This window comes from Ahaetulla prasina, chromosome 1 (genome assembly GCF_028640845.1).
Source record: "Ahaetulla prasina isolate Xishuangbanna chromosome 1, ASM2864084v1, whole genome shotgun sequence".
NCBI classification, from domain to species: domain Eukaryota; kingdom Metazoa; phylum Chordata; class Lepidosauria; order Squamata; family Colubridae; genus Ahaetulla; species Ahaetulla prasina.
Window position 1 is genome coordinate 60,730,515 of NC_080539.1, and position 23,316 is coordinate 60,753,830.

General features: G+C 36.5%; 1 protein-coding gene across 5 annotated transcripts in view; it reads right to left on the reverse strand.

Annotated features, from left to right (window-relative positions):
* EPRS1 (glutamyl-prolyl-tRNA synthetase 1) overlaps positions 1-23,316 on the reverse strand; it is a 70,266-nt gene that overhangs the window by 32,488 nt on the left and 14,462 nt on the right. For 3 of the 5 annotated variants that reach the window (XM_058165433.1, XM_058165435.1, XM_058165437.1), the window contains 12 exons: positions 22,494-22,578; positions 21,863-21,922; positions 18,289-18,399; positions 17,069-17,205; positions 16,441-16,648; positions 15,618-15,730; positions 14,754-14,871; positions 13,180-13,560; positions 8,471-8,728; positions 6,906-7,139; positions 3,773-4,041; positions 779-830 (listed from right to left, as the gene is read on the reverse strand). In XM_058165433.1, the coding sequence (XP_058021416.1) occupies positions 779-830; positions 3,773-4,041; positions 6,906-7,139; positions 8,471-8,728; positions 13,180-13,560; positions 14,754-14,871; positions 15,618-15,730; positions 16,441-16,648; positions 17,069-17,205; positions 18,289-18,399; positions 21,863-21,922; positions 22,494-22,578 (2,026 nt within the window). The remainder of the gene's footprint in view (positions 1-778; positions 831-3,772; positions 4,042-6,905; positions 7,140-8,470; positions 8,729-13,179; positions 13,561-14,753; positions 14,872-15,617; positions 15,731-16,440; positions 16,649-17,068; positions 17,206-18,288; positions 18,400-21,862; positions 21,923-22,493; positions 22,579-23,316) is intronic. The other 2 variants (XM_058165434.1, XM_058165438.1) reach the window with 1 other exon arrangement.

Below are 23,316 nucleotides of genomic sequence, written 5' to 3' on the forward strand. Positions count from 1 at the left end.
AAAAAAAACCCAATCCTATCCCTGGTAACATCAGCTCACCTGATTAGGTGTGGCAGATATGTTGCAAGTACCAGCTACAGATTTTCATTTGGTGGGTCACAGGAGACATGCCTTTTCTGCCATGGAATTCGCCACCACCTTATGGAACATTCTTCTCTCCCAAATTAGAATAGCTCCATCCCTTTTGATATTTCAGAAGTCATTCAGCACCTGATTATGTAATCAGGCCCATAACACCCAGGGAATTAGAGATGTGCTCAGATGGCTCCATTGCTAGGTGGTCATTCTTATCCCCCCCCGCTTTTTTTAGGGTTGGTCTATTTGTTTTTATATGTTCCATTTTAATAGGGATTTTATATTTTTATATTGCCTCTTTTTACATTTATTATTTCATTGTTGTATACATTATTGTATTGTATACATTGTATCATTGTATGGCACACAGGGTCCTCTTTTGTGCAATGAGTAGCTATGAATAAACAACTAAAATAATTTTTCATTCATTTCCATTTCAATACTGTAACCCTTTTCATATTAGGTTTTCTTTCACATTTTTTTTCATTTTGAATAATAATTCACAGAAATTAACCATTTACCAGTACTTCAGTAATGAACTCTGGATCTGACTTTATAGATTTAATCATTAAAAATATATTGAAAAATATATTGAGATTTTGAGTTAACATTGATATTTTAAGAATATAATTTACATAATGCCAATTACTAAGTTGTTACAAGTCATTTTGAGGAAAAATGTGTCCATTTGAGATATACTTGCCTGAGAATACCATTCAGCTAGATTTTCTTCCTTCTTAGCTTCTAGACCCAATCTGTAGCAAAGAGAATAAATTAATACATTTGGTTAATAATTGCTAAATTAATAAAGCAACAGTTTATTTGACTTAGTATTTTATCTCAAAAAATTAAATTGCATATTCAGTACATGAAATTTAATAGAAAATAAATACTTATGCCTGAGCTTCAGTACTAACAGAGGGGATTAAATCATATTACCGTATATACTCGAATATAAGCCGATCCGAGTATAAGCCGAGGTCCCCAATTTTACCCCAAAAACTGGGGTAAACTGGGGACTCGAGTATAAGCCGAGGGTGGGAAATGAGGCACCTACCGGTTGGGGAAACCCTCCCTCCCTCAGCTGAGAAGGCTGGCGGCTCCCCCGCCCCGCCCTCTCACTGCACCGGCAGGGCTTCCCCGCGCCGTCCGGTAAAATGTGAAAAAAAGAAAAAAAAAACAACTCGAGTATAAGCCGTATATACTCGAGTATAAGCCGAGGGGCTTAAAAAAAAAAAAACTCGAGTATAAGCCGTATAGACCCGAGTATAAGCCGAGGGGACGTTTTTCAGCACAAAAAACGTGCTGAAAAACTCGGCTTATACTCGAGTATATACGGTATATGTCCATATTTAGATACAACTGTTTATTTTAAAAAGACAAAATATTTTGATATCTCTGCTTTTGCCAACGTATTTTTCATATACATAGAGATATATAATTTGCTTTCAAAATCTAAATATTCTGAAAATTCTGGATTTGCCATCATAATTTCCAGAAAATGGCTCATTTCTATTGCTACTTTTTCTTTGCCAGCTTCCCATAATTTCCTTAACTGTTCCTTAAAATCTCTTTCAGTTGTAAAGTTCTTTCATGAAGCATTATCACTTCAAGCGTCATAATTATGTCTTTATACCTTTCTCTTCTTTAATGTTTGTTATCAAAGATGAGATTATATTACATTTTACACAGGATCAAGGAAATAGCTGGTACTGAATAAATTTTAAACAGAAACAACAGAGTTAAAATTGTTCAATTACTGTATTTTTTGGACTGTAAGGCGCACCGGAGTATAAAACACACTTTTTTTGGGGAGAAAAATAAGAAAAAAGCTGATTGGGGGTAGATCGGCCTCCTGGAATACCCCCAATCAGCTTTTCCCAGAGGTTAACTTTAGCAACAGGTTCATTGATTGTAAGCTTTGCGCTTTCCTTTTTTTCAGTCTCTGAAACCTCCATTCTATTTATTTATTTATTTAATTTTGTCATAATAATATACACAAGCATCACACAAAAAGATTATATAATATGTAAACATATATATGATGAGAAACAAAGAAGTATAAGCATATATATATATATATATATATATATAGGTCTTTGGTTGTTCGGGTTTTCTCCCGTGTAAAATTGGAAGTGTCTTGGCGACGTTTCGACGAAGTCTCATTCGTCATTTTCAGGCTTCAGCTTCGTGCTTCTGGGAGCAATGTGTGATCGCAGCTGTTTCTTCCTTTTAACTGCTAGTGGGGGTTTGAACTGATTGGGTGGGAGCTTGGCTGTGCTCTGATTGGATGGGGGTTTTTCTGTGCTCTGATTGGCTGGGGGTGTGTCCTGTGTTGGTGGGGGCTTGGTTGTGCTCAGTCTAGTCTGTGCTGCAGGGGGATTTGAGCTGGTGAGCTGCATAGCTGTTGTTTGGCTTTTGCTCCCAGAAGCACGAAGCTGAAGCCTGAAGATGACGAATGAGACTTCGTCGAAACGTCGCCAAGACACTTCCAATTTTACACGGGAGAAAACCCGAACAACCAAAGACCTATATACAAACACCCGTGAAAACCTCAGAAAACATATATATATATATATATATATATATATATATATATATATATATATAGGCACGTTTGTGCTCTTATGCACGCCCCCATTTGAGAGGCTGGGCGGGGGTACATTCGGTGTATAACACGCACCCAAATTTTCACCCTCTTTTGGGGGGGGAAAGGTGTGTCTTATACTCTGAGAAATACAATACAATAGAAGGACAGAAAAAAAGGCCTTGCTATAGTATGTTGCTATGAAAAACACTACTTCATGGATATCATCTCTGTATGCATGATAAAATCTTGATTTTTACAGGCTAACAGAGCTGTTGGAGCAAAATTATATCAAATTCTGTAAGCAATATATATGTATATAAATGACATAAATTGCCTTGACAGCTTTAGAGGCAACATATTAGCAAGAGCAATAGCACTTAGACCAGTGGTAGTCAACCTGGTCCCTACCGGCCACTACTGGGCGCTCCAGCTTTCATGGTGGGCGGTAGGGGTTTTGTCAAATTGTCAAATTAGAAATTTTCTAAAGTAAAGTTACTCCCCTACTTTATAAATCACCATGACTGTGGAACAGGTGGGCGGTCAGAAAATTTTACTACTAACAGAAATACAAAAGTGGGCGGTAAGTATAAAAAGGTTGACTACCCCGACTTAGACTTATATACACTACACAGTGCTTTTACAGCCCTCCCTAAGCGGTTCCCAGAGTCAGCATATTGCCCCCAACAATCTGGGTGCTTATTTTACCAACCTCGGAAGGCAACCTTGTTGTGTCAACCTTGAGCCTGGTGAGATTCAAACTGCCAAATTGCAGGCAGACAGCAGTCAGCAGAAGTAGCCTGCAGTACTGCATTCTAACCACTGCGACTCTTAAGCTTTACAGCTTTATTATTGTTATTATTTGTTGTTGTTATTTATTGGTGAAGCCTGAATTAAAATTGTGTCATTTTATATCTGAAGTCTGCTGAATCAGAAAAAAAAAATCAACTCAACTGAAAAGTTTAAAATTGAAGTCCACAGTACACAGATTAAAATTACAAAATAGCTGTAAAATCAAGCTATTCTATTCAGTATAATTATTTCAAAATTAGCTCTTATCTTTATCACAATGTTTGTATTATATCTTATCTTATATCTGAACACTTTTACCTTGTTTGTTTCTTAGGCCCTTGACCATCCCCTGGTCCATCAGAAGACAGATTGTAATTACTTCCTTGGTCTTTCTGCATTCCTTTCTTCGGTCCCTCATTCTGTTTTTGTTGCTTATTTTGCTTTTCAGATTTGTTCTCCTTCTCCTTCTTCTTCTTGTCTTTATCTTCTGCACCAGTTGTAGAAATTGGTTTGTAGTCCACTCCTGTTAAGAGTTTGTACTGAGCTTTCAGCTGAAGTAGTTTTTGTACTGCAGTGTCAATTTTATCCTTTGGGAAGGCAACATTCCCATAGAATTATAGGCAATAAAAGAGAAACCAAGAAGGCAATTAGTTGTGTCAAATATGTAATATATTATTATAATTTATAGAGAAAGAATAGAACAAAATTGTGAATAAAGGAGATGCAGTGAACTTAAAGAGACATGGATTTTTCTGGGTTCTTAGAAAAGCATCGTTAGTTATTGCATCTTAACAAGAGAAAGCTGAACCACTGAGTGAACAGAAGGAATGAAAATCTTTGCCCATTCTTAAATTCCTACTCAAGCAAAAATATAAAAGATCTCAATTAAAAAAATGTTTTCTGCTTATAGAGTTGCAAATAAAATTTTGGTACTCTGTAGACAGACAGTAAGCATTATTCATTGTTAGAATTGCACCCAACCAGCTATGGAGTAAGATGGATGCAGCTCTCTTGTTAAGATGTGTTTTTTTTGTGAATATGGGTTGTTATCCAGACAGACTCTGATCGCTTTATTTTGCATTTTATGCACTTCATGCATTTTATATGTTGCTATTTCTGTTTAAATTTTGAGGTGCCTAGAATTCATTTGGAGTTGGGCTATGCCCAAATCTAATGAAATAAAGAAGCAAACCAAAAATATCCAAATGTTTAAGCAGTCCAAAGTCGCTCCACAGGGAGATTGGAGCAATAGGCTGAAACTGAACCCTGGCAAGACTTAGTGGCTCTGGGTTTGGGGTCCACGAAGAATTGCCACCTTTGATCTTGGATGGGGTGGCACTACCCCAAACAGACCCAGTGCATAATCTGGGGGTTCTCCTGGACGCCTGCTAAAAAAACAAGTGGCAGTCGTGGCCACGAGGAGTTCTTCACAATTGCAGGTTGTGCACCAGTTACACCCTTTCCTGGACCAACAATCCATACTCATGGTCACTCATGCCCTAGTCACCTCCCATCTTGGCTATTGAAACACACTCTATATGGGGCTGCCCTTGAAAAGCACCCAGAAGCTCCAGTTGGTTCAAAATGCTGTGGCCCGCATGATTTTGTGCAGGCTTCAGTGTGCACATGTGTCACCTTTCCTATGGGAGCCGCATTAGTTGCCAATTCGCTTCTGGGTGCACTTCAAAGTGCTGGTTGTCACCTTTAAAGCCATTCATGGCTTGGAGCCAGGTTATCTGAGGGACTGTCTCTTGCCAGTCACATCCATCCAACCCACTATTATTTATTTATTTATTTAATTAAACTTTTATACCGCCCTTCTCCCGAAGGACTCAGGGCGGTGTACAGCCTACATTAAAACAATTAATATACACACTAAAATAACAATTAAAAAACTTATTCAATAAAGGCCAAAATTAAACCGTCCAATTGACCATATAAAATACCCAAGAAAATATTAAAATTTAAAAATTTAAAATTTAAAAATTTTAAAAAATCAGGCCAGGCCAGCAGAGAGGCAAGGAATGTTGTGCGTCTTGTCCCCTAAAGAGATATATCTGGCAGGACCCAGAAGAAGGGACTTCTCCATAGTGGCTTACTCCCTCTGGAACATTATCCCTCCAGAAATCAGACTGGCCCGTACTCTGACACACTTTCGTAAGGCCCTAAAGACGTGGTTTTGCCAGTGGGCCTGGGCAATCCAAGTGGGATAGAGTCCATTAAATGGTTGATTTGAGTATGTGTTGTGAAAAGAGAGCTGAGGAGATTATTTTATTATTATTTACTTTTATTTTTTCTACACTGTGTTTTTATTATGTGTAAGCCGCCTAGAGTAGCTGTGAGCTACTCTATATAAATTATCTATTTAATAAATGAAAAAATAATAAAAAAATATTTAGAAGGTTTCTAGGCTTAATTCAAGAAAGTGAAAGATAAAAGAATCTTTTGTAGAAGACTGGAAGAATTTTTATTTCTTGACATTTTAAACAGCTGCTGCCAATCAGTGATTATGCAGATAGCCCTTGACTTATGACTACAATGGAGCCTAAAATTTATATTCCTAAGCAAGTCAGTCATTAAGTGAGTTTTGCCCCATTTTATGACCTTCCTTGCCACAGTTGTCAAGTGAATGACGCGGTTGTTAAGTGATCATAAACAAATCTGGCTTCTCCCATTGAATTTGTTTGTCAGAAGCCGGCTGGGAGGATTACAAATGGTGATCTCAAGCTTCCCTGCTTGTGGCCGCTAGTCAATGTAGTTACTTTAATATTGTTTAATATTTTATGTTTTGTATACAATGTATTCAAATACCTTATACCTTTATACAGCATGGAAGTACACAAATGTCTTAAATATTAAATATTTTTTTAAAAAATAAGATACATTTTTCCACTCTTCCTATATTGCCTGCCACAATTTAAAAAAGGATACTGTAAATTCCTTGGAAAAACAATATATATTTTTCTTTTTATTTTATATTTGAGGGCAAAAAATATGTGTACATTTGCTGAACTAAATCCTGATAAAATACATTAGACAAGATCTAAATTCATCTTGAAAAAAAGGTTAAGATTCTTTAAAAATATGTGGCATGTTTCCTGAATGATACAATTAGTTTACCACACAGTAAAAATGAACTAGTAAAATAATGGAAAATAATTATTTTAGTTTTGTTCTGCATGCAAGGACAAGTTGTTTTGGTGACAAGTGATGGTTGTCACTTCACAGAAAATTGGTAGATTTCTTTTTTCAAAAGTTGCCAACATTACTGATTTTGCCAAAGCAATTTGCAAATGTTGTTGAAGTAATTTCAGAATGGTTAGAACTTGCAACACTTAATGAGAAATCAATTTATTTTCAAAAAATAGGATGGCAGCAAAGAATAAAAATGAGTGCAATACTTATTCCAGGCTCTCTTCAAATATATGAAACTGTTAATTAGTAGAATTACCTTTTCTGCCTTCTCCGATTTTAACTTTCGAACCTCTTCACCTTGGAGAGCAACCTGGTTAAAGAGAACTTGTGCTTCTGGAGAGCCAGGACTACTGGTTTCTGTGCTTTTTGGGTGCTTTAAGTCAGATGTCTGAGATGAAGCCGACTGTCCTGGTTTATAGTCCTGCCCAGTCTTTTCTTTATATTCTGCTTTTAAGGAAAGGAGCAGTTTGACAGCTTCATCCACTTTATCCTGTGTGAGTATTATCAAGAAAGAGCAAATAAGTACAACCACCTCAAAAACTATCTGCATACTTTCTTTTCTTTACAATTCTGTTCTTTATTATCAAATAAACAATGTTCTTGGGCATCTTAGTAATATACTGTACTACTTTATGCAAAAGATTTGCTGCACACAAATGAAATGTATTTGCTGAAATACATTTGTTTTATGCAAATTAAAATTTTGTAAATTATGCACACACAAAAAAGGACCCAAGACAGATGGAGCAGGGATGAGATCTTCTTACCCTGTCAACCACCTCCAGCGATGAGCACCCCCTCAGGGCCCCAAGTCCAATGGTGAAATCAAGTTTTAACACTTTTCTGGAAGTTCAAAAGGGTGGGAGCAGTTCTCAGCTCTGGTGGTAGAGTCACTGGGTCAAAGCCACAGTGGAAAAGGCTCTTCTCCTTGAACCCACCCACCCAAATTCCTTAGCATACACCTTCTGTAACAGGCCTCTCCCACTGGCATGAGTGAGGGAGGCTAGTCTTATTTTGGTGAGACAGTTCCTCAGATACCCTGGACCTATGCCATATAAGGCTTTAAAGGTAATAACTAATACCTTGAATTGAACCCAGAAGCAAAATGGTAACCAATGCAGCTCAATGCAGTTGTGTTATATGGGCCACCTTAGTGGTCCTCAGAACTGTGTGGGCCACTGCATTCTGCACCAACTGTAGCCCCATGTAAAGTGCATTGCAGTAATCCAATCAAGAGATGACATGGGCATGAATGACTGTGCAGAACTTCATGTTCCAGATAAGAGCTCTAATATCACGCAATATGAAATTGCATTAGGCCTCTAACCACGACTGACACCTGCTCTTTGAGTTGCAAGTTGAAAATAGCCAGGTTGTATCTGGGTTAGTTCAACCCACCCATTTTTCTGTAGTTGTTCTTGTTGCTATCAGTTTTGCATGTCACTTTTCAAAACACAGATTTTTCTCATTACAGTCTAGTATACTGTTATGTATGGTATCCATACATAAGAAAAAAATAGAAATTACTGGCTGTCAGATTGTTTTAAACATCTAATACAAAGGTAAACTAGAAAGCTAATGCATTAAGATTAAATGCCTACAATAACTTCTTAAAGTGGAAGAAGTAAAGAAAATAGCTTTACCCTTTCACAATGATTTTGAAATATTTTTTGAAACAAAGAGTGTCAAACATATGTAGGTTTAAGTTAAATGCTTATGAAATATAAAGAGAGACAGAGATAGAAAGAAAGAGGGAGGGAAGGAGGGAGGGAGGGAGGGAGGGAGGGAGGGAGGGAGATGGAATATTTATCATTATTCTACCTTGGAAACCTTTTCTGCTTTGAGTCTCCGCACTACCTCGCCTTGTTCAGCTACTTTACTATATAGAGCTTTTTCATCTATTTGGCTAGAAGATGTCAAACCATTCATAGTTAAAGAAGTAGAATCAGAAGCATAAGACAAGGAGGAAGGAGGAAGAGGAGTGGCTGGTGGATATCCAGGCTTATAATCTTGACCTGTCTTTTGTTTATATTCTGCCTTTAGAGAAAGAAGCACTTTTACTGCAGCATCTATATGATCCTGAAGCAAGGAGACAATATATCACATCAGTAAATGCAGAAATATTTTCATTTTATAAATTAGGTACATATAAATGCTTCTTAAATTAAAACTTTCTAGAACCAGTTTTTCTCTGCAATTGGCATAATATGGTTCACGTTGATCTAAAATATTCTATTTAAACTTTAAATAGAAAAGCAGTTAACAACCTTTGCTCATATCCATTCTCCAGAACAAGTGATTTTTAAGATTTCTTTTTAGAATGGAAGGCTGGCAGATTTGGAAATAATTCAACAGGACATTTTTTTTTCTAAATAAGATTCTATAAATAGTATTGATGTTGAGAAGGCATCAGGACATATGCTTTTTATAAACTAAAGTGAAGTAAGTGCACTAAAGTGAAGTATAGTATAGTAGAGCCTTTATTATCATTGTACATCATATATACAACGAAATTGGTTTAGCCTCTCTGGTGCAATCCATAACAGAAAATACAAAACAATATAAATAGTATAGAGAATAATCCCTATACAAATAATTGGGGGAAAAAGACTAGTCATATGTTTCCGCATGCGCGTGGAATGATTGTGATTGTGTTTAAGAGCCTGACAGCCCATGGGTAGAAGTTGTTTTAGAACTGTTTGTTCGGCTGGCTATGCTTCAATGTCTTCTGCCTGAGCATTTTTGTTCTCCCTTAAAGTTCAAACTATTTTGTATTTTCTCAATGTGGACAAAATAATCATTTGTTTTGTATGACATAACATGCAACTTCATAACACTGCAGTAACACTGCATCTGTTACCTAAGATGGCGCCGATGAAGGCTGCCTCGGTGAAATGCTCTCTAATTGTTTCTTTATTTCTAATTGTTCTCTGTGACTCACTACGGATTTCCTACTCACGAGACCATCTGCTAAAAATTAAGGAACATTTCTTTAAGGAGCAGCTTTCTTTAATCTCACCCCCGCCTGTCTTTACAAACACGGAGGAGATTCTAACACAGGAGGAGGCAATTCCCACAGAGCCATGGATTACTAAAAAAACCAAACGACGGAAACGAAGGAAACGAGGTAAACGATCTGGGATCTTAATCAAGCTAAGAACTCGCACTAAAACTCCTCTGCCTTCAATTTTCCTAACAAATATACGCTCACTTGCAAATAAGATGGATGAAATACTCCTCTTAAACAAATACTATTCTGATTTTCGCAATTCAGCAGTCCTATGCTTCTCTGAAACCTGGTTAAATGAATCAATTGAAAATAGCAGCCTGAACATTCCAGGATTTCAAATTGAACGATCAGACAGGATTCCAGAAACATCTGGTAAAAGAAAGGAGGAGGCTTATGCCTATATATTAATTCAACCTGGTGTCAAGATTTTAACATAATTTACAAATTCTGTGACAACAATTTAGAGACTCTAATTATCAACTGCAAACCTTACTATTCGCCTCGTGAATTTTCCTCATTTCTTCTAATTGCTGTTTATGTCCCACCACAAGCCTGTGTAAACGAGGCATTACGAACTCTAGCTGACCAAATCATGGAGGCTGAAGCCAAACACCCTGATTCACTGGCCATTGTTTTGGGAGATCTAAACAAGGCAAACTTAAGGAAAGAACTACCAAAATACTTTCAGCATGTCAATTGTCCCACCAGAGGCAAGAATACTCTAGACCACTGCTACACAACACTAAAAGATGCCTATCGGTCTTTACCACGTGCAGCTGTAGGACACTCTGATCATTGCATGATTCACCTTGTACCTGCTTACAGGCAAAGACTTAAAGCCATAAAACCAATAATTAAATCAGTGAAAACCTGGACGGAGGAATCAGAATTAAAGCTACAGGCATGTTTTGACTGCACTGATTGGAATATTTTAAAGATACCTCTGCAGACCTGGATGAACTCACAGATACTGTAACATCATATGTCAGCTTCTGTGAAGACCTATGTGTACCTACAAGGAACTTATGAATACACAGTAATAACAAACCTTGGTTTACACCTAAACTTAAGCAGCTACGACATTCCAAAGAGGAAGCCTACAGAAAAGGTGATAAAATGCTGTACAATCAGGCCAGAAATGCACTAACAAGGGAGATAAGAGCAGCAAAAAGAAGCTACTCTGAAAAGCTAAAGAATCAATTTTCAGCAAATGAACCAGCAAACATGTGGAAAACTCTTAAAATATCACCGCTATGGCAAACCTCCTTCCCAGGCTGAAGGTAATCAACAACTGGCAGATGACCTGAATGAGTTTTACTGCAGGTTTGAAAGGAAACTACAGCCACCTATCTCCACAACCCCATTGCAGACACACCAACAACAGCCAAGCCTCCTACAACTGACCCCATTTCATTGGGTTCACAACCCCTAGTGATCACAGAAAAGGAAGTGCAGGACCTATTTCACAGACAAAAGCCAGGAAAAGCTCCAGGCCCAGACAAGATAACTCCTTCTTGCTTAAAAGTCTGTGCTGACCAATTGGCCCCCATCTTCACCCATATTTTCAATAAATCACTAGAGATGTGCTATGTTCCTTCTTGGTTCAAACGCCTACCATCATCCCAGTGCCAAGAAGCCCACCATCAAGGAACTGAATGACTACAGACCAGTTGCTCTAACATCTGTAGTCATGAAAACCTTTGAAAGGCTAGTGCTTTCCTACCTGAAAACCATCACGAATCCGCTCTTAGACCCCTTGCAATTTGCATACCGAGCAAATAGATCAACAGATGATGCTGTTAATATGGCTCTGCACTACATCCTACAACATCTTGAGTCTCCAAAGACCTATGCAAGGGTCCTTTTTGTAGACTTTAGTTCAGCATACAATACCATCATTCCAGACATTCTTCTAACTAAGCTAAACCAGCTACAGGTACCGGAACAGACTTGTAAGTGGATCACAAGCTTCCTAACAAACAGGAAGCAGCAGGTGAAGCTAAGCAAGATCACATCAAATACCTGTACAATTAGCACAGGGCCCCAAGGCTGTGTGCTCTCCCACTTCTCTTCTCTCTGTATACCAATGACTGCATCTCCAATGATCCATTTGTTAAGCTACTGAAGTTCAGATGACACAACAGTGATTGGTCTCATTCGAGACAATGACGAATCCGCATATAGACGAGAGGTCGAACGACTAGCCTTGTGGTGCAACCAAAACAATCTGGAACTGAACACACTCAAAACCGTAGAAATGGTGGTAGACTTTAGGAAAACCCTTCCATACTTCCACCTCTCACAATACTTGACAACACAGTATCAACAGTAGAAACCTTCAAATTTCTGGGTTCTATCATATCGCAAGATCTCAAATGGACAGCTAACATCAAAACATCATTAAAAAGGACAACAAAGAATGTTCTTTCTGCGCCAACTCAGTAAGCTCAAACTGCCCAAGGAGCTGCTGATCCAATTCTACAGAGGAATTATTGAGTCTGTCATTTGCACCTCTATAACTGTCTGGTTCGGTTCTGCAACCCAACAAGAAAACACAGACTTCAGAGGATAATTAGAACTGCAGAAAAATAATTGCTACCAACTTGCCTTCCATTGAGGACCTGTATACTGCACGAATCAAGAAGAGGGCCGTGAAAATATTTGCAGATCCCTCGCATCCTGGACATAAACTGTTTCAACTCCTACCTCAAACGACGCTATAGAGCACTGCACACCAGAACAACTAGACACAAGAACAGTTTTTTCCCGAAGGCCATCACTCTGCTAAACAAATAATTCCATCAACACTGTCAGACTATTTACTGAATCTGCACTACTATTAATCGTTTCATAGTTCCCATCACCAATCTCTTTCCACTTATGACTGTATGACTATAACTTGTTGCTGGCAATCCTTATGATTTATATTGATATATTGATCATCAATTGTGTTGTAAATGTTGTACCTTGATGAACGTATCTTTTCTTTTATGTACACTGAGAGCATATGCACCAAGACAAATTCCTTGTGTGTCCAATCACACTTGGCCAATAAAATTCTATTCTATTCTATCCTATTCTAAAAGAAGCTATACTAAAAGTAAAGCAATCATTTTACTTGCTATCATTTAATAATATATTTTTTCAAAGATCTAAAAACCATTTGCATTAGCCTATTTTACTTCTACTGCTATTATATTTTAGCTGAATTGTATCTATGAAGTTCTTCATTTAGCTATTTTACATCATGAGTTTTCCTACAGGCATCTACAGGGACAGAGAAATTGAATAGAAAAGACACTCGTTGGTGGATTGACTTCCAAAACCAAGTTAAATATTTGCTCTTCTGTTAAAAGAAGATAATAGCTGATCTTGAGAGAATCCAGAGAACATTTTCTCCCAGAAAAACATACGAAGAGTTATGTTATGAACATTTCAAAGGTACAGAATCAGACAACAATAATTTAAAATAGCCTAACCTTTACTACAATAATTTAAAATAGCCTATGTCTTTACTAACCTTGGAAGCTTTTTCTGCTTTAAGTTTTCGGACCACTTCTCCTTGCTCAGCTACATTATCATAAAGAATTTTGCTGTCTACATTGGTAATGGCAGCAACCTCACATTTGGATGACTGGATGGGAACTGCTGCAACTGGAGGACTTCCTGGCTTGTAGTCTTGACCAATCTTCTCCTTGTATTCTGCTTTCAGAGCCAAGAGTTGTTTCACAGCAGCATCGATGTCCTCCTTTGCTGCTTTCTTCTGCTTCAAATCGCGGACTATATCACCCTGAGCAGACACCCTCTTGTAAAGAGCTAAGGGATCCTGGGCTGAAGCCGAAACCGAAGTAGCAGAAACATCAGCCCCAAGTGAAGAATGACCTTTCACTGCAGTACCAACCTTTGAAAAGAAAACCAAATTATGCATTTACAAAAGTGAGGAAAATAGTTACGGTACAATATGCACCATTTGAGGGGGGGGACCAGTATTTCCTGGTATCCAAATCCCATTCATAAATATGAACAGAATGTGAAAATTGTTGCCTCAATTCCTGATCCTAACAAGGCACTACTTGAAAGAGGGAGCAAAAATAAAAATAATTTCAGCAGCATCTATGAGTAGAAGAATGAGCAACTTTCTTGGAATAAATACTGCATGTAGTCTTACATGGCAAGCCAAAAGCTAAATTGAAACAAAGAGTAGAAGCAGAAAAAGATTGATGCATTTATCTCTTCATTCATTTAATCTATTTACATGGCTGCCCATCTCACAAACACAACTAATAAAATAAAGATGGATATAAGCAGGAAGAAAAGGCAAAAATACCTGCAAGAATTATATTTTCATTGATTTAACTAACATTAAATTGATTATTTGATAGGCAGATGACATTGAGTATAATCCTGTCCCAACATAGTACAGTTGGGACATAATGCATAGTATAGTACTAAATTTTTCACTAATTTTAGCAACAATTGACTGAATTATTTGATTTCTAATGTCTTTACACCAGGCATGAAGAAAAAAAAACCACAAGATAATAAGTATCCAAAATACAGACAATACCAGCTTAAAATAACTTATTCACCAATGTCAAAAGATACAGAAAGTAAAAGTATTGAGAATATAATTAGATTATTGTAATCACTTTTTGATGATTAATAGAAGTAATGTCTTCATACCTGGCCATTTTCATAAAAATTGCTGAAATTTGATCACACAATAAATACATAAAACATATTCAACAGAACAGAAACAATTAGAGAAGAACTGATAGAGCAGAACAACCTAAACATCAGTATGAACTGTATGAATTTAAACCATCTCAAATGTGGAACAATTGTTTCTTAATTATACCACATTAATGACTCATGATCAATTTGTGATTGATTATAATCCTGAGATCTTGTTCAACATTCTGCTCCCAGATCATATATTCTGCTTCCTATACAGGTGCATTTGTTATTCCAACCATGACAAATGCATCTGTCCCTGTTGAATATCAAAGAGTTTATGATCATTTGTTATAAGCAACACTAATGTCTATCTATATTATTTTAGATGAACAATATATATCAACTGGATCTGCTTACCTCTTTCTTTGCTGTTTCTGACTTGGTCTTCTCCTTTGAGCCGGATGTTGGCATTTCTTTTGTATGCCCATCAGGAATATAAATCAAAATGCATGGGGCTTCTTTACAGCTATATGGACTAAAAACAAAGATTTTTGAATAGTAATAATACTAATTGAATAAATGAATCAATACAAAAAAATACCATTTAAACTTTAAATGTTTATAGAAATAAAAGTGCTTGTGAAATTATATTTGTAAAGAAGGTGCAGAACAAGAAAGACAACAGAAAATTGTCATATAGGGTTGTGTGGATCTTGAGTTAAGCTTCAACAATGAATATCAAAATACATTCTTATTATATTTCACCCATCCCCACAACAATAAATCCAGGATAAAAATGTCTTTATTTGGTGAAAAACAGAGAGACAGACAGAAGTACTAGAGGGTAGACATTTTCTTAGATTTCCATATAGTGTACTTCTAAATTATTTTTTGACAGCAATAACAAACCCATATTAAAGCCTCATGAATAGTCAATATGGCAGTTCAAAATAGTTTTAAAGTAATTATTACTTACATAGAAAAGTTTAAATTTGTAATTTTCATAGTCCATAAATGGGAGAAAATGTCACTGAAAGTAGTTTAGTTTGCTTGGCTTTCAAATTTTGTTGTTGTTAAACTGTATTATCCCACTTTCCTTTGTTAAATACAATGTAATGCTCTTCTATATATTTAGGTAAATATAATGCAGAAATATAGACTGTTTATAGAAAGCAGCAGATACATTAGTTCTACTTCAACAAATTTGTCCTGAAAAAAAATGGTCATTCCAAATGTCCAAATCTAACCAAGTTAAAATCAATCTGGTTTCTAAATACTCACCTAATAGGCTCATATGGTTGATCACAAATATAAAAGCCTCTTCTCTGAAGCTGAATGATGTCTCCTTTTTTCAAATCTTTTAGGCAAGGATCACCTAACATCAGTTCTTCTTGCTGGAAAAAAGTGAAAAATAAGTTCACTACCTAAAAACAAAATTCTATATTATGAATTACTGTTCTTGTGCTGAATTACTATAGTTAACAAGAAAGTTAACATTTAAGCTGAATATTGAAAATCCTTAATTCTCCATGAAGCGACTCGTGAAGATCCAAATGAAAGACTAAGAAAAAACAATCATACAATCAAGTACATAATTATGGCTAGCCTGATCGTTCCTAATATGTGGCTCTTGCCAATAATTAGTGATGGCAGGAGCTACAAGGCTTAGAAGATACCATTTTATGGAAGATGGGCTAGAATCAGTGGTAGGCTGCTACCAGTTTGGTCCGATTTTTGCCAACTGGTAGTAATAGCGGCTGGGGGGGGGGAGGTCCGTCCACCTGCCCAGACATCGTCACGGATGATCTGCGCATGCACAGAAGCTTCTGTGCATGTGCGCGCTCCCATTGCGAACCAGTAGCGAAGGTAAGTGGAACTCACCCCTGGCTAGAATGTTGAATTTTAATTAGGAATGTAAAGGATAAAATCTCAATTCAGCCACAGAATTTATTGGGTCAATTTGAATCTAAGTCAGACTTAAGGATGAGTGAGATTTAAAGAGGGAGAAGGATTCATGTATTCCACACTGTTTTTTGAAATACATATAGGACAAACTATCATTTTGTGGCACAAATGCAACAGTTGATAATAATATGAAAGTTACTTTGCTATTTCTGTTAATGTACTGTTTGAAGTCTTCCTCCTTGCCTAAGACAGGCTTGGTGATCAAGTGTTCGTAGTTCACACAAATTGTTGGAGTGAGAGAAGCAGAAGAGGTTTTTGTTAGCCAGGTGATTTTAGTAGTTTTTTTGTAATCCTTATTCTCCAAATTTAATTTAGCATCCATAGATGTGATTTTCCCAGTGAGGTTCCTACAAAGAAACAGAGAATATTTTGATTATATACGTGTTTTAAAATTAAATGATGAAACCTTGCCCAAGAAATTGGTGCAAATTAACTTAAGTTTCCAAGAATTAGTGAATCGTAAGAACTGGCAGTCAAATTTAATAGCCCAAATCTATTATTTAAATTTAAGAGGATTCCTGTATGAAGAGAAAAAGCTTGTGGTCAGGCAAATCATTATGTTTCCTGTTATTTCAACCCGCTTCTCTCCCTCAATATAGTTCTCTGCATCACCTACCATATGGTTTCCAAGAATTTCATGTGCAGTGAAAAGGGCAAAAGGTTTGAAATGGATTATATACTGTCATGATTCTATCCACTACACATTTTAAATATTTAAGAAGGGGAAATTCCAGTCTCAAAACATAAAATTGCAATGTAAAACGTACTTGTGTATTTTGGTGATGATTATGTTGCCCCAGTTAATAAATGTAACCATTTCTCCTTCTGTCAACGTCTTTGCATCTGCTCCATCAATCAGTACTTTGGGGCTATACCATATAGGCTTCAAGCCAACTTCAGCATTCTGTATATTAACAGAAAAGGATAAAGAGCTGGTTTGTGTTGGAAAAATTACAACACAATAATCTATTCTGGGGGGTGGGAAGGCAAACATTGTATCTCTGTCATTGTGGTAAATTGTTTTTCTTAAACCAAGAGAGAACAACTTTTTGGATGATCTAAATCTAGGCATTTTATGGTCCACGGGCCACATCTGGCCCACAGGTGGTTTCCAATCCAACCTGTGGTATCAGTGGCATCAGGGGGCAGGACACTGGAAGCAGGGCAGTGGCACCAGAGGATGGGGCATCAATGTTGAAGGACAGGATGACGATGCAGCATCGGGGGCAGAGGCAGAATGAAGCGGCAGCTGTTCAAAACAGTCCCAATTTTTCATGTGGCCCTTTGGGAAAATTAATTGCCCACCCCTGATCTAACAGGCATCTTGAGCTACACTAGAGAGCTATAGCCCAAAAAGTAGGGGGAACTGGACAAAGATGTGGATGGATTCAAAACCAAAACCATCATTACATCTAGTTTAATTTAATGCAGTCAAATGTTTAATTTCAGTGTTTTTGAATGTAAACGTTTAATTTATGTCTAAATAATTTACATAATTATTTAAATATACAGTAATTTAAATACTTTATAGGACTTTTTTTTTCTTTTCATGGACTTTTCTCCAGAATTGAAAACTCCATTCCAAACTCCTTCTCATTCTTTCGTAGTCTCAGCAGGTGATAGCAGTGCTCAAATCTCAGAGCTAAACAAGGTTATGCCTGGTTAGTACTTAGATGGGGAGATATCCTGGGTGCAGATTAGGAAAGAAGTTGAAAAAGAAAACAGGAAGAAGGCAGTGGCCAACCATTTCTTTAAAAAAAAACTCCTAAGAAAACTGCATGGATGCAGCAACCAGGATTTGAACTCAGGTTCAAGATATTAACATTTTTAAAACTCGTTTGTTAATTCATCTGCTGGCCTTCCTAATGCTGACAGCCTCTTACAATATTCAAACTTGGTGATCTGGTTTTGCTTTCTTTTCATTGTGCAGAAAGTCCTGTCAGTTCCAATGATTAAGTATTTTTATTACAACATTCTTTAAGCAAACCTTTGGATGTTTAGCCACTTCTTTCATCTCTTCTTGAGCCTCAGGAATATTTACGGTGACTATTTCATCCTTTAGCAATGCAGTGAACCGAGGTGCCACTGGGTCTATAACCTATATCCCAAGAATAACAATTAAAAAATATATAATTATTCAATTATTCATTTGTATTTGAAGCAAAAATCTTTAAAACAAGGAGTTATATGAATGAAAAAGTACACATATACACACAAGCCATCTAGGAATATTAACTGGTATTCTTTATGTTACTGCACTGTTGACTGCAATTAAAGCTTCTTGAATTTAAATTATAAAACAAAGCCAAAACAAAATATGCTTATATAATTTTCCTGTCCTTTGAGAGAAAAACGTTTTAAAATCACTTTTTGGGAGAGTTTGTAAGCATATGCATTCCTAACTGGAAGCAACTATAATTAAGCATACGGAGAGGAAACTGTAATTAGGCTAAATATGTGTGCTAACTAAACTTTTTCTTTGCATCCGAGTCATTTTATCACTCAGCAGTTTTAAAAGCAGCATATCTACAAGTATGCATTACATTATCATTAATATATAAACTTTTCTGAGACTGAAAAATAGGCAGAATCAGAATATCTGTGGGATGCACAAAAAATTGTATTAAAATAACAAATGGCACACTACAATTTAAAATACTTTTATTTGATACTTTATATATATATACAAAAATTTCTCCTTACCAAATCACTGGCTTTAAAGCCATATATTTTCAATATATGTATTTGAAAAAGCATGCATTCTAGCATGATTATTTAAATACAACAGCTTTAGAGCACTATAATAAGGCAACATTATGATAGAACCCTTCATTTAAAAATGGCCTTTATTTCTGCTTCATTGAGAAAATATTTTTCTAATTTGCTCAATATTCAAGCATAGCATCTTCCACCAATATTATTTCTGTTGTCAACATGCTACCATACCATTTATTTTAAGCATTACCATCTTTTTTCAATGATTTACTATTTTATACAACTGGAGGTTTTAAGGAAGCATGAGAAAACTTTGGTCCTCCAGCAGTTTTCAGAATGTCAATTGCAATCCCCAGAATTACAATAGTTTAAACAATTGTTAAAACCACTAGTTATAAGGACATATATTCTTTGAGGGGAAAATTTAAATAAAACAAGAGCACTCATGACTAATGAAGACTATATTCTGTGTTCTTGGAAATACATTCTTAGAAATGTCTATGTAGATTCTCAAATCATCCAAACCATGGTTTTCCCAAAGGTGCTTTTTTCAAGAGGCAACTGGATTTCTTGTTTTTCCTTGAAGATGTTTTGCTTCTCACCCAAGAAGCTTCTTCAGCTCTGACTGGATGGTGGGGAATGGAAGGATTTATACTCCTTGCAGCCAGCTGGTCATTTGCATTCTGTTAGAGTCGTTGAGGCCACTTGGAGTTTTATCTCCACTTCACAAACTCATGGCACAACACACCCATCAGAACAAGATTCAGCAGCCCATCTGCATTTAAAAAACAAAGGCCACTTTTTTGAAGACAGCAAAGTCCACATTTTGAATGGAGGGCCGCTGGTTTGAAAGAGAGATCAAGAAGCCATGTATGTCAGTAGTGGGTTGCTACTGGTTCTCCCCAGTTCGGGAGAGCCGGTAGTGGAAATGTTGATGTGGGAGAAAACCGACTGTCAGTTGGGCTCTCCCGCCTTCCCCTGCACTATACCTACCTTTATTCTTTCGTTTTTAGCCCAGCTGAGAGGCACGGCAGACCGAATTACCATGCCTCAGCTGTTCAGCAATTCAATACACTTGCGCAAAGTGAGCATGTAAGCACCGATCACGCACAAAGCGTGCATGCGAAGCACACTGGTGGTAACACTGGTTAGAACCCACCACTGATCTATGTCAAAATTGAACAGCCCTCTCTCAACAGAGCAGGAGCGATACAACATCATCTATCTCCTGTCTACAACACAGTCATTTTAGCAGTTCCAAGGCGGCTCCACACCGATTTGCATTATTCAGATGACTCTAAGGATACAGATAAACCTCTAAATGGCTTCAATGAATCTCTAAAAGAATGCAAATGACCAGTTGTCTGCAAGGAATGTAAATCCTTCCATTCCCCATCATCCAGTCAGAGCTGAAGAAGCTTCTTGGATGTCTTCAAAAAAACAAAAACAAAAACAAAAAAAAACAAGAAAATCCAGTTGCCTCTTGAAAAAAGCACCTTTGGGACATTCTTAGAAATGTATAAGAGAAGTATCACTTGTGCCTTTCCTGCCTATCATAAATACAAGCAAATTGTTAACATAATAATCCTTACATGACAGGTTTCAGTGTCAGTTCTCTGGCTCTGGATAAGATTTACACACTAGCAATCATTATGTGATTAAAAAGTTAGGCAATGATACAAATATTTTATCCACAATTTTTGGAAAAACTCAAAATCTTCAATTAGTCCATGTCTGATCAGCAGATTTTCCTGCATTACAAAAGAGGGATTCTGCTCTGCTCTACTAATTAAATTTTGCCAATGCTTCTATTGATAATTTTCCTTTCTTGGGAGCCAATAGTATTTTATAGGAAATTTAATACTTTAGCTTCACTCTTGGTCAATGAGAAGTCATTGGTCAATGTACAGTTCTAACAAGTGTGCAGTCCAACAGCTAAAAATTATGTTTTGTAAATGTATTACACAACTAATGCAGCAACAGAAAGAACCAATTGATAATCCCTCAGATAAATGAAGAGAACAAAGTAAAAGAATTATAGGAGACTACAAGACACATGCCAGGCAAGCAAATACTGAAATCTGAGGAAAAATGAAACCTATTTGAAAGCAAAGATCCAGATGCATGTTAAAAAATAGGCGCAGCCATAGAATCGTAGAGAGACACCAACTGTTCACCTTATTATAGTGTCCAAGCAGTTGCTGCCAAAAAGTAACTAATCATGTGAAGATGCAGTATTCCTTCTTTAATCTTTCAACTGAAGAACAATGACAGAACTTTACTGATAATCTTACAAAGGAAATATTATAGCCTTCTGTGTACTGCAGAAAGGCAACTTGGAAAGATTTTAAATTTTCTATTGAGAAATCATGTTTTTCTCTTTAGTATAGGAATAATGCATTTTTATGGAAATATATATAGCCTTTGTTATGTGAGCAAATGTGATTGTATATGAGAAATCGCATATGCTTATACTATGTATGCTTACTGTAAGCTATATGCTAAGGCAGAAAAAGCATTAAGTAATACCTTCTTACAGATAGCTCGCAGCTTGATGGCAGAAAAATGAAATGCAGAATTTCGTATCAGATTTACAAAATTAGCAAAATACCATTACCTTACCATACAGTCAAAAAACAATTCAATAGTTTTGGCAAAAGTAAGTAAGATTAATGTAAGCCTTGTTAGCGAGAAGGACATTCCATTTTCCTGAAAAAGAGGCTGATGAAGCAACAAACTACATTCACTAGTCTTGAAAGTGCACTCAGAGAATTCTGGATTCACTATCCACATTAGAGCAGGTTTCTACCTGAAAGGTCATCAAATTAAAATAAAGACAAATGTACCTTTTTATTAAATGACCAAATTTTATCCCATTCCATGTTCACAACTGATCTTGAAGATCCCTGTAAAATATAAAGGCAAAAAAATACATCATCTGAATAAGTAATAATTACAGACATTTGATACACAATGATCAATGGTGTAAAGCCAATCCTGGTTCTATTGCTAATTGGCCAACTAGCTTATGTATATTTAATTTAATTACATATATTTAATCAGTCAATGCAAGCAAAATCAGAAATCCTATATCCATCAAGCAGTAAGAAGGAAATAACTTATAAATCAAATCAATTAAGAAATGAGCTCTGATTGATGCATGCGGCACCACCCCCCAATCTCCGTTTTGCCGTCAGAGGCACTGTCAGAGCTTGTTTCTTGGCTGCAGAAGCCTTTCCTGAAAGGCCTCTGATGGCAAAATGGAGGCCAGGATCATCGTGTGTGAGTGGTGGCCAGCGGCCACAGAAGTGGGCTCTTGTTAGGTGGGGAGGTTGGTGCCGCCACAACAAGGTGAGACAGTGGAAGACATCCCCCAAAATAAGACCTAATGCCTCTTTTGGAGGCAAAAAATAATGATGAGACTGGGTCTTATTTTCGGAAAAACATGGTACATAATTTGAAAATAAAGACTCTTACCTGTGCAGCTATAAACTGTTTCAGTCCTTCTACTGTCATACCTCTTCTAAGGACACCACGAACAGTTGGAAATCTTGGATCATCCCTTGAAGAAAGGGATCAATACTTAAATACTGAAGAAATGGGATGGCTTTAAAAAATACTTTTATGAATTCAAAACACCAGCTAATTCTCCCATCCATTTTAAACAACCTTATCTTAGATTTCATGAGTTCCAATTTCTAATGTTGGCTAATTCTTAGCATTGATTCTTAGCAAATTGTTTAATTTGTGGCCTTTTCCCTAGAAATAATAAAAATATCAAATAAACATAGAAAACTGATGGCAGTGTGGTCCATCAAGTCTGCCCTTTGAATTTATTTATTTTTTTAATTAATTTATTATTTTAAATTATTATTTTTAAATTGTTGTTGGATGATGGACATGTGTTTATCCCAAGCATGTTTAAGCTCAGTTACTAATGACTGACCCACTATCTCCTCTGGAAATTGGTTCCAAGCTTCCACTACTCTTTTTAGTGAAACAATAGTGATATAGTAATAATTTGTAACATTATTCTTGAACTTTTCTCCTGTCAGCTTGAGGTTATGTCCCCATGTTCTTGATTTTTGCTTAATATTGAAAATACTGCTTCTAGAACCGTATTCACACCCTTAATCTATTTAAAGGTTCCAATCATGTCACCCCTTTCCCTTCTGTCCTCCAGGCTGTACATATTCAGTTCTTTATAATCTCTCCTCATATATTTTGTCCCTCAGACTTTGCACCATTTTTGTTGTCCATTTGCTCAATCTTATCAATATCAATATCTTTTTTTAAATAG